At 35.3% G+C, this 12,081-nt stretch overlaps 1 protein-coding gene across 6 annotated transcripts in view; it reads right to left on the bottom strand.

Moving 5' to 3' along the window:
• Positions 1 to 1,587: 1,587 nt before the first annotated feature.
• Positions 1,588 to 12,081, bottom strand: part of ZMYND11 (zinc finger, MYND-type containing 11) — a 133,770-nt gene continuing 123,276 nt past the window's right edge. For 4 of the 6 annotated variants that reach the window (XM_006874428.1, XM_006874427.1, XM_006874424.1 and 1 more), the window contains 5 exons: positions 8,741 to 8,948; positions 8,257 to 8,325; positions 7,246 to 7,518; positions 6,788 to 6,973; positions 1,588 to 3,923 (listed from right to left, as the gene is read on the bottom strand). In XM_006874428.1, the coding sequence (XP_006874490.1) occupies positions 3,801 to 3,923; positions 6,788 to 6,973; positions 7,246 to 7,518; positions 8,257 to 8,325; positions 8,741 to 8,948 (859 nt within the window). In that variant the 3' untranslated portion in view covers positions 1,588 to 3,800. Of the gene's footprint in view, positions 3,924 to 6,619; positions 6,974 to 7,245; positions 7,519 to 8,256; positions 8,326 to 8,740; positions 8,949 to 12,081 lie in introns of those variants that run through there. The other 2 variants (XM_006874429.1, XM_006874425.1) reach the window with 2 other exon arrangements.

Below are 12,081 nucleotides of genomic sequence, written 5' to 3' on the forward strand. Positions count from 1 at the left end.
AAACCAAACCCAAATGCAGATAACAGGAGTAGTACTGTTATTTTGGCAACCTTAGAATCATACAATAATTGGAACTTCAACATTCAGACCTGAACTCTGATTAGAATAGCTGTAGGACATGAATGATGAAAACTACAGAGAGTACCAAGTAAGGTCCACAGGTAATTAAAAATTTTTATTGTTTTTATTAAATGCTTGAACTCTGTTACTAAAACCTGGTAAAGTTAAGTCTAAATACACCTAGCCTAAGAAAAAGGTCCTTGTTTGCATAGATCACAAATCCTAACAGATTTCAAATTATGTTTTTCAAAGGCCTTTGGGGAAGGAGGTAGCTAGGGATGGAAGATCGAGGAATAGGTGGGCTTCTCCAGAATTCCCATCCCAGGGAACCCATAGGATTGACATGTCCTGGGACTTGGAATTCCCCTTATTTTTCAACTTTTTATTGTGAGTTGGGTGAAGGTTTACAGAGCAAATCAATTGTCCATTCAACCATTCACACAGTGTTTGTTTCAAGTCATTGGTTGCAATTCCCACAATATAACATCACTCATCTCCCTGCCTCCTATTGTTTCCCATTTCCATTCCTCCTCCTTTCCCAAACTTTCCTGAGCTTTAACCCTGGACAAATGCTGCCCATTTGATCTCATGTGGTAGATTGTTCTAAGTGCATACCTCCCTGGTGTTATTTGCTTAATAGATGTGCCTATCATTTGGCTGAAAGTTGCACAGCGAGGGTAAGTTTAGTTCCAGGCCTGAAGGGTGACTAAGGGCACTAGTCTCTATTCAACCAGTAAGCCTGGTCTTAGAGCTCCATAAGTCAAATTTAATTTTTGAGTTTTATAAGAACATTTCTGCAACATAAGCATGTCTATTCCCTAACAGAAATCACAGTATTCCAGTATCTTAATGTGGGTTTGTCTGGCAGCTGTCTCGTATTTGCATCAAAGTGAGCATTCACTGGCATACCAACAAGTAAATAAAAAAGCAGAGGACAAACTTCAGCTGGTTTCCGATTATGAATTTGCTCAGTACTTAACAATGCAGAAGCCTGGCAGACTTGCCTATGCAAACATGAACCTCTGATTAATGAAAAGATGGCATTGCATCAGTTTTTCAGGCTGATATGCAGTAATGATTGATAAGCATTTGATATGCAATAAGCATTTTCTCATTTTAAAAATCATGGTGGTGGTGGTGAAGTGCCGTGGAGTCAGTTCCGACCCATAGCGACCCTGTACAGGGTTTCTGAGGCTGTAAATCTTTATAGGAGCAGAAAGCCTCATCTTTCTCCCGCAGAACAGCTGGTAGTTTTGAACTGCTGACCTTGAGGATCATAGCCTGATTCATAACCACTACGCTGCCAGAGCTCCTTCAAAATCATGGTAGTCTTTCTGAAAACTTATTAAAGTGAATTCCATTTAAAGAAATGTTTAAGTAACTGGATCATATTTTACACACTGATTTTATATACAACAAAGGCAAATAGTCACCAATACCTACAGCATATAATCAACATTTATCTACATTTGTGTTTTGTTTGGTACAGAGGACTGTGCTAAATTAACAATTTATTAAAGCCAGTTTTTTTTTTTAAATACATTTATTAACCAATGTTAACACATTAAATGAATCTATATATTGCTAGTCAGAGCAGCTTACAAAATGCCAGAATGCATCATAGAACTGAACAGCCACAATGAGTAATTACAATGTGCATAGTGGCTAAGCTCAACACTTTAATATAGCTTTATGATTTGCAGAAATTTTTCATAATGATTCCTAAAACAATCAATTGTAATTTTACCTAAAACTTTTACAAAACCAGGCCACAATCTCTTTTTTTAATTTTGTTTTTTGTTTTTTTTTTTTTTTTAAACACACAGTTTTCACGCTGTAGTAACTTGGAAATGTGCAACCGTGTCAACAGAGACAAAGAAGCCAAAGTAACACGAATCTTACTTTCATGCAGCTATCAGTTAAATAGTACAGACTCTGGAATGATTTTACACCAAAAATATTTCCACAATAACTTGCTCTCATAGGGGTGGATCGAAGTTTTAAAACAAAAACAAACAAAGAAGGTTACCTTTTCCTGGTGAAAATGTATTATTATTTATTTAGTCAGTACCACAACACTGTGGCAACATGATTAATTACACAGTAACAAAGAGGGGGTCATAGTTCCAAGTTACTGTATAATGTAGGTATATCATTTGAAATGGGCTACTGTATCACTATTAGAAACCATTGTGCACCATGTGGCAGTAGCTTGTCAATTAACTTGTGTCACCACCAGCTGCAGCAGTATCAGATGGGTGATTATTTCACAGAAGACTTAGTTACATTTTTACCTTTCGAGTGACCCTGACAAACCCAGAGAAAACTTTTTAAAAGGCTTTTCTCCCGATTCTTTCATTTCCATTGTGTGTAATTGCTTTAATAAATATCAAAGATCTAAATAAATATTTACAAATTATTTATCTAACCTCAGAAAATAACTAAATGATAAATGGGAATATGACTTGATCTAAGATCAGTCAACCTTTGAAACAACGTAAATTGTGAGATTTTTTTTTTTAAAACAGTAATTTAAGTTCTCCTGGCTGTATTTTACATATCTATGTATAAAAAAAATCATTATTCAACTATCGATCCATTCCTATCGGTAATGCTTCTTAATCCAGACATTCCGCAAAATACAGACTTTTTACAAATCACGGCATCTTTAATACAAGAAAATTAACATGCATTATTCTTCATTCTGTGTACAGTGATGGGGTTCATTAATAGGCAATGACCCATTACTACAAACATAACGGCTTCTGTGAAACTTAAGTGCTTTCTTTCCTTTTAGTATTAACTTACAATATACTAGGTGACACCAGATAATAGGCAGTCAGATGATATTTGGGGAGGGAAGGGAAGCATTGAAGAAATTTGAATGCCTCATCTATAATTTCACGTATAGAGAAAGGTAGTTTTTGGCTTTTTATTTGATTTTTGCTGTTTATTTACTTTGTTACAAGCACTCATGTTAGGACAAAGATGAAATGTGCAAACTTTAAAATTTAAATATTCATTTTCTCTAAGATCCAGCTCAGTAAAAGATTACCCCAGTTCCCTGCAATTTTAAACTACAAGATCAAAGCTAATAATTTGTTATAAAAGTTATATATTGAAAAGAAATAATGAAAAACACAATTGGGAAATATTTAAGAAAAAATATGCAGGACTAGCACCTGCTGTGTCAACCCTGTTCCCTAAATTCAATCATATACCCACTGGCATAACCAATAGATAATGCCTTTAAACAGTAAATTAAGCTGAACAAAACCAGCTCAACAAGGTTAAGAAATAAATGTTTCATCAAGGTAGTATGTTTTATTTCTGAAACAGTTCTGTAGTTCTTACATTCAGATCTATTTTAAATGCTTCTTTGTTAAACTCACTTGTATTCACCTGTTTTTTGTTTTTGTTTCTAAAGATCTGTTGCTTAAAGGTTAAAATCTCTGTAAAACCTAAAAATGTTTTAAAATTTGCTGAAAATGCAACAAATTCTCAATTAAAATTTATTTAAAATAATACCCTCCACTGATGTTACTTTTACCTCCTGAAAAACTCCGGAGGAGCATTAACAAAAGATTTAAACTACTGTGCAAAATTTCTTCACGAAAAGTGTTTAAAGGCTGGTGCAAAATGGGAAGCAAATTCTAAACAATTTTGGCTTCTTGGAAACAAAAACCGCTGTGTCTGAGTAGAGTAATCATCGGGGCGATTCTCCAGGAAGAGGACAGCTCTCATCTTTTCCGGCGACAGGTACGTTTGTGTTCGGCATGCCAATGCTCCTGCTGACACTTGATTGAGCAGTACGATGTGTTCCAACAACAGTGGTACATGGCTTCCTCTTCACAGTTGTAGCACTACACACAGACAGCAAAGAGCGAGGGAGCGTCATGGTTTAGGGATGCACATTAAAGAAACTGGTTAAAAGTACAGACTTCTGAAGTCACACTTTTAAAGGTACTATTAAAATTTTAACATTTTATTTCTGGTTTCACCTTAAGCTAATATCACCAAGAACATTAGAATATGTTTTCTATACTGAGTAGAATGAAAACAGACAAAACCATAAAATGACTAGAGCTGGAGCATATATTCAGCCGTCAGCAGACTCGAGCTTCCCTACAATGCCAACTGCTTTCCATCTCTATTAGATCCTTTCCCCTCAGCATACAAATACTGATCATTCATTTCTATTTTTTTTGCTCTTGACCTTGCATCCCTTTTCAGCCATCACCCTCGATTCTCTGCTCCCATTCACAAACTCCTTGAAAGAACTGCCTGTGTTGTGATTTCCAATTCTCCTCCCACTCTGTCCTTCAACTTACCAACTCCACTGAACAGGCTATTGCTAAGGTTAGTTCTGACCCCAAACCCAAGGGTCAGCTCCCAGCCTTTATCTTATTTGAAAAGGTCTGTAAATACTGTTAATTGTCGAGCTGTGGGGGACAGAGGGGTTACTGGCACGTAGTAGTAAGAGCCAGGCATGCTGCTAAACATCCAGCAAGATTCAGGAATGCCCTCCAAACAAAGAATTTTTCAGTCCAAATTTCAATAGTACTGAGATTGAGGAACCCTGATCTAAATAAACAAAAAATACATATAACTTAGTCACTGACTAGACATGGAAAAAAATGGTGATAAGTCAAAACAAAACTTTTAAGCTCAAATAGTAGTGGTATCATCAACAGACACCCAGAAGTGAGGATGAGCGGGGTGTTGGCAAAGGGGATAAGAGGCTGAGTGTGGACAGTGGACACTTGAGCATGTGTCAGGTCTAGGAAGGTAGAGATTTTATGGTTGATGGGGACAGTGCTGATGGTAAGACTCAGGCAGAGTAGCTTATATTTTTGGCACCTAAATATTCAGCACTCAAATTGTCTTCATGATGTGTCGTATATCCTTCCAGTGTATTAATCTATTGAGATTTCTAGTGACGTTATGTCAGCAACTACACCTTCAATAAAGTTACTATAAGAAAAAATGTAGACAGCATGGTTTAATTTTGGAAACAGTTTGGAACAGGTCAGACAGGTCAGTATTTGAAACAGGCCTATACTACCAAACAGTTTATGTGACTTTGAACCAAGCTTATTTTTCTTCTATTTTAGTTCCTTCATCTTTAAATAATATTTCCCCATAGAGTTGCTTTAAGATGACGCAAACATACTTTTAAACAGCACCATCCCTCTTCCTTGTCTTCCAAGCATCCGATTGTCTTGTTTGTGCATTCATTTACTCATTTATTAATTTACGTTACATCTCTCCCTTTCTTTGTGGGTATATTTAAAGGATATACTTTTCTGACAATGTATGTCTTTATTGTGTCTCATCTTAACACCACTTTTTGGTCATATGACATGTTTACATGATTTCTGTCCTGTTATACTATAATGTCTCATATAATCTCTTTATATTTTAGTCTATTAAAAATAATGTGATAAGTAAATTAAGTTTAGGATTTGGAATCCCAGCTTAGGTATAGTTTTTAATTATTCTGTTGAATCTTATAAACCGTGTCAGATTACCCAAAAAGCAAGATAAGTACGGGCTTACTTGTGCTTATTACTAATACATAAGCATAAGTAAGCCTGTGCTTATCTTGCTTATTGAGTAATCTGACACTGCTTATAAGCTTCAAATTCCTTATTTAAACAGTGGGGATGCCAGTGGGGATACCAGCTATTTCACAAATGGTTTCCAGTTGCCATTGAGTCAGTTTTGACTCAGAGCAACACCATGTGTATCAGAACAGAACTGTCCTTCATAGGGTTTTCAATGGCTGAGTTTCAAAAGTAGATTGCTAGGCATTTATGACCTCTGGGTAGGTTAACTGAACATACTAATGGTTTGCAATACTCAGGAACTTCTCATAAATAGTAAAGTGCTATGGTGGTGGTGGTGGTTGTGTGCCATTGAGTCTGTTCTGACTCACAGCAACCCTGTGGTAGGGTTTCTGAGGCTGCAAATCTTTATGGGAGCAGAAAGCCTCATCTTTTTCTTGCAGAGTAAATGGTAGATTCAAACTGCTGATGTTGTGGTTAACATCCCAGCTTGTATTCCACTATACTGCCAGGGCTCCTTAAAGTGCTATATTGTTGTTGTTAAGTGCTGTGAAGTTGGTTCCAACTCATAGCAACAATGTAAAGGGTTTCCAAGGAGTGGCTAGTGAGCTTGAACCACCGACCTTGTGGTTCAAACAGACTTTGCAGTCTAGCACATTAACCCAGGACTCTAGATCAGGGGTGGAGAACCTTTTTTCTGGCAAAATTTATAACATCATTTGTAGGCCATATACAATTATCATCTGAAAATTAACCTGCTTCATCTGGTCAAACATTTAATCAACTCATCCCTAATGTGATGCCTGGAACTGTGGTTGCCTTGGTGGGTCATACCAAAAGATTTCATGCACATTATATGGCTTGCGGGCTACATGTTCCCCACCCCTGGCCTAGATGAATGGTTTTTATAGATGAAGAAGTTATATAAATGAATTGTAACACAATCTCACTTTAACAAAATAGTATGCAGTAATGTGGGGTCTGGAGTTAAAAGATTATAAGATTTCTAATAAATTTTTTAAAGTAAATTTGTGCATTTTACATTTCACTTATTTTAGGAATAATTTTTACATATGATACACATAACCTTTTGAATTTATTTCAGTCATACCTCTGGTACATTTTCAGAAATTGCTTGATAGAAATATTTTGATATTTACCCACTGTTTTTTCTTGGTCTGTGAAATTAGCTGTTTGTGCTGTGTTGCTAGCTTCTTAATTTCTTCTACAAATTCTTCTTTACATTTTTCCTTTACTTGCTTACATTTTCTGTCCATCTCACCCTGCATATTGGCTACAGCTTTATTTACAGCTTGTCTTTTTTCTTCTTCCATTTCAGAACGCAGCTAAAATGAAGAATGTCAAACCACAATATGTCAGCTCAATCACTTAAATAAAACCACTGTAATACACAGTTTCATCTCTCAAATGATGTAACTCTTTCCTTTGTATTATTAAGGTCTGTAAAATTTATGAGAAAAAGTATTGGTAATTGAACTATTATAAAAGATACAGGTTTTATTGTATTCCTAGTTGTGAAGAGCTGATCTCTGGTTAATGCATAAGTAAAAGAAGCTAAAAAAAAACTACTACAGGAAATGCTATTCATTAATTTTACCTTTTCTAGAGCTTCTCGTACAACTCTTTCAGTTTCTCGCTTGTGATCAGATTTCATTCGGTCCTTAAAGTCATTGAAAATTTTGGTGTATTTGTCATGGCACATGCTTTGACACACCCCATCGTTAGTGGTCTGAGTGCTTCGATGCAGCATTCTTGGAGAGGAGGCACTTAACTTCTTGGTCTGAGTTGAAACTGAAACTTTTTCGATTGGCTGAGGCATTGTGGGAATTTCCTGGCTAGAACTTACTGCTTCAGTTTCAGGCTCTGGTTCCTACAGAGTAAGAAAAGTGTTTAGACCTAAAACAAAGTAATATAACTTACCAATACAAGCACAAGCTCCACTGGGATGTAAATAAATAGCCTTGTAATAAACTATTGTTAAAAACATTGTAATTAACAGTTAAAATAATTCTAAACAGGAATTTATAATTTTACTGTATATTAATACTTTTTTCTTATAAATAGGCTACAAAATTTATCCAGTAGAATAGAAAGTCAATACAAACAACTTGTAATCACGTCTGTGAATTAGATTAACAAATCTTCTAAGATCCTAAACCACTTCTCACTGAATATGTGTTTACATATAGTTTTAAAACATTTATGAATCATATCATTATTAAATATGGCCTAGTTTAGATATAGTTTCCATCAGTTTTAAAATGCTGGCCTAATTGTTTAATGGATAAGTGCTTTATTTTTAATAATGCTATGAAAAAAAATATCAGCGGTCCCAAGTAAAGTGTCCCTACCACTTAGCCAAACTTTGGTCAGTAATTATTTCATTACTGACCAAAGTGACTTTAAGCATGTGTTTAATATTCTACAGATAGAAGATAATGATAGGAAAGCTCAGGAAACTAGGTTTAAACGTGATTGATGTTGCTTGGATGGTGGGAGCTGCCTGTCACAACTGCCTACCAGAAGCAACTGTCTTGGCCATAACCTTAACAAAACTCTTTCCTATTTCCACGGCCACTTGGACTCTGCAAGGGTCAGAGCAACTTACTTCTTTTTTGGGTTCCACACTTTGATTACGTCGTCCTTTCTTTGCTCTTGGTTCCTGAGTGACCTTCAGCTGTGGGCATTATAAAAGTAATAGCATATTATTCCAGACATTAAGAAAATACTTCTCTGTTAAAATTGCTAGTAATGGACCCACAGGTGAGAAATGAGGAAATGTGCTCACTTTTTCCAATAGCTGTTTAAAACACTTAAGTGACCACTTACTTAATTACCTGTCCTGGTAACTTTAGGCTTTAAAGAGTTACTATATCTTAAAAATGAGCAGTGTACTTGGCTCTTCACACTGGTAGGGTCACAGGGCCAGGCTCAAAGGTGTTGATGGTTTTGTGTTTGTTTGAATTGGTTTTGATTTGCAAAGCACTTTACAAATGTCAGAATCTCTTCATTACAGTGAGGAGTGTACACTAACAATGTTCACAGTGAAAACCAATAATTAATAAGTAGTTTCTGATTGCGTCACAACTCACCTGCTCATTACTGGTAGAGGAGATACTGGATTCTGCCTCTTCCTCACCTCGGTCTTCATTCTTAGACTTCCAAAATCTTCCTTCACGAAGGAAACGTTGATGTAATTCCAATTCATCACATGCCTTTTTCCAACCCATACTACGCTTAACATGCAACCGATGAATGTTGACTGTGATATCTTGTATGTTTTCAGAAGGAATCCAGGCTCTATGAAAAATATTTAAAGATATAGTTAGAAATATCCAAAATTGGTAGGAAAAGGTGTACATATACATAAGAGTACTTAGTATATTCTATATAATGTAAAGTATAATTATAAACTAGAATTTGTGCTAATTCTAATTTGATCTGATGCTAATTATGGCTTCAAAACACAAACTCCTACTAAGTAGAAAATCGTTGATGGGTTTGTTTTTTAGTCATCAAAGCAGAGATCTAAGGACTGAAGTGACTCACAAATGCCTCCTAATTATTCATTATTTTCTTTAATGTAAACTCAAGACATAGTTCATATTTACATTCTTCATAAATCCTTTTAACAATACTTCTTATTGGTTTGGTAAATTAATAGGTCCATTAATCTGTTTTCAGATTAGTACTATGCAATTATTTGAAAATGCACAGCAATTTTCATAAGACCCATACATTTATCCTTACAAAATGAGCATAACATTAAACATTACCCAGTGACTTACATCATGCTGCCATTCACTATGAGATAAACTATGCTTAATGAATACAGAAGTGTTTGTATCGTTTAGCAATAAAGTGCTTAAGGTATGAACACAATTTTAAAAGCCTCTGAATTATATGTAATATGAATCTAACACTACAGAATGAATTGGGGAAAACGCTAAAAATTTTCCTGCGCATTAACTTCTTGACTGGATTTAAATCAGTATCAATTTAGAATGTTGTATCAATTCAACAAATACCATTGTAAGGCACTACAAAGAACATAAAGGTGAACGAATCTATTTGACCTTGAGTTTTACTGATTCATTTTCCAGCAGAAGGAGATGTTGCCCATGTGGATTAAGGTAAACTGTTCATTAGTGGCTATAATCTAGCTAGGATTTCTTGTGGTTAGGTGCCATCAAGTCAGTTACAATTCATAGTGATCATAGTTACAAGTCAGAACCAACTAGACGGCACTTAACAACAACAACAACAGCTACAAGAGAATGAAACACTGCTCAGTCCTGTACCTCCTCACACTCTTTCCTATGTTTGAGTTTATTATTCCAGCAGCCCTGTCAATCCATCTCTTTGAGGGCTCAGGTCTCCTAATTCCAAAGACGTCATACACTATAGAATACACATTGCTTCTGTCTTTAAAGAACAATTTTCTCAGAATGAATGAAAAAAATAATTATATTGCAATGCAGCATGTAATAAAGGTGATTCTAGGGGGCTGTGGAGAGGATGAGGATTTTATTTGGTTGTGAGTTCATTTAGGCTTGATCTTAAAAGATGAATAAGATTTAAATTGGTGGGGGACGGGGGCACTAAATGAGGGAAGAGATTCCAGGCAGAGGGAATGTTACAAATGAGAGGAAACTGTAGGGATGCCTGAGCATCTGTTAACAACACATCTTCTACAGCATCAGGAATGAAATGTTATCACTTTAGAGATGGACAGTTTCAACATAGACATGAAACTGTTTAAGTAAAATCTTCCAGAAAACAAGAAGCTTGGGACAATGTAATATTCCAGTTACATACTTGATTGGATTCTATCTCAAAGTGACAGACAAAGGATTCAAATTAATTCAAATATGCTTGTAAGTACTTTCTAGTAAACGGAATGAAATGTTTTAACTCATATTATTAGAAAAATATCACTAATGGTTGAAGATACTATAAAGCTGTTTGCAAATTGGTGAAAAAGAATTTAAGTATAAATTTCTGAGTATCAGATTGTTCTTACCTGTCAGTATAGATTTAAAACATAACTGAACTCATGGTTTTCTAAATTAATTGTGTTTTATTTAACAAAACAAAATCAAATCAAACCTTTCCCCTGCAAGGCCTTTGAATATTGGTATCACAATAAGCTAGCCTATGGAGTGCCTTGTTCCAGGTACAACATTTTTTTAACCTTTCAAAAAATGCTAATTAGGTAGGTACACTTGGTGTGGTGCTGTGGGATAAGCACTGGAGTGCTTAGCCACAAAGTCGGCGGTTCAAACCCACCAGTCAGTCCTTGGAAATCCTATACAGGGTCGCTATGAGTTGGAACTGACTTGATAGCACTTAACAACAACATTCTACTGATTGCTTCCTCTGTGTAGCAACCTGGAGATGAATGGCTTCTACATAGAGACTACCTTTAACCTGTCAACCTAACTGATTTTTTGTCCAGCTTGATGAGAAACTGAAATCAAGTGAATATGACGTATTCAGCAGGTAACATTCAGAGTTTATCACTTAGTAATAATCTAATTAAAGTATTAATTTCATATTCAATTATCTTATTTTATCATTATTTAATGTTTTTTTATTTTTTTTGACATGACAGCAACCTCAGCTACATTTGTATCTATGAAGGGAGCTAGGGTTTGTTTTTTTTGGAACTTCGTAATATGTATTCACAGTTTCATGTAACTAAACTTCCACTTAAAGTAAATGAAGATTAAGTAGAAATTCATTATGGAGTGGAATAAAGTCCCTCATTCCGTAGCTTTTCTTGTAGTAATGACATTTGCTTAAGACTTTTCCCTTTGGACATGGTCAAAGACATGGAGTTACAATGATTTAAAAAATATATTTAAAAATTTTGTTTTGTTTTTGTTGAAACTATACATCAGTCAACAGTTTCTACATGAACAAGTCAGTGACAGTAGTGATTTATCATCTAAATCCTTGTAAGGTATGACTTTTAGATCATGTAGCATAGCTGATTTTGTGCCCTTTTTCCCCATATTAACATATTTGTGGTGACATTCGTGTAAAGTTAACTGTGTTACATGAACAAACAAACAAACAAAATTCACTGAACTAGAAAAAATGTCTTGTGGTTAGATACATCTAAATCTTATTCACACTTAAGGTATTTATAAGCATTCTCAGACCACAAGATTGGCACACTGTTGTACTCCCAATCAACAATTTTGTCTATGGCATTAACAGGGCCTTAAATCAACTGTAACATGTATCAAAGCACATATTCTGAGATTCGTTCCCTCACTGAATGATGAATTCACTCTCAGTTGTTTAGTAAATGGTATCTGAAGTGTACCTGGAAATATAGAGGAATCATTGTTTTTGCATAGCTTAAAGTTTTGTGCTGGATTTGTTTCTTCAATCTGAAATGCATGTCAGAACTTCTCTAATGGAG

Source organism: Chrysochloris asiatica, unplaced genomic scaffold (assembly GCF_000296735.1).
Source record: "Chrysochloris asiatica unplaced genomic scaffold, ChrAsi1.0 scaffold00277, whole genome shotgun sequence".
NCBI lineage: Eukaryota > Metazoa > Chordata > Mammalia > Afrosoricida > Chrysochloridae > Chrysochloris > Chrysochloris asiatica.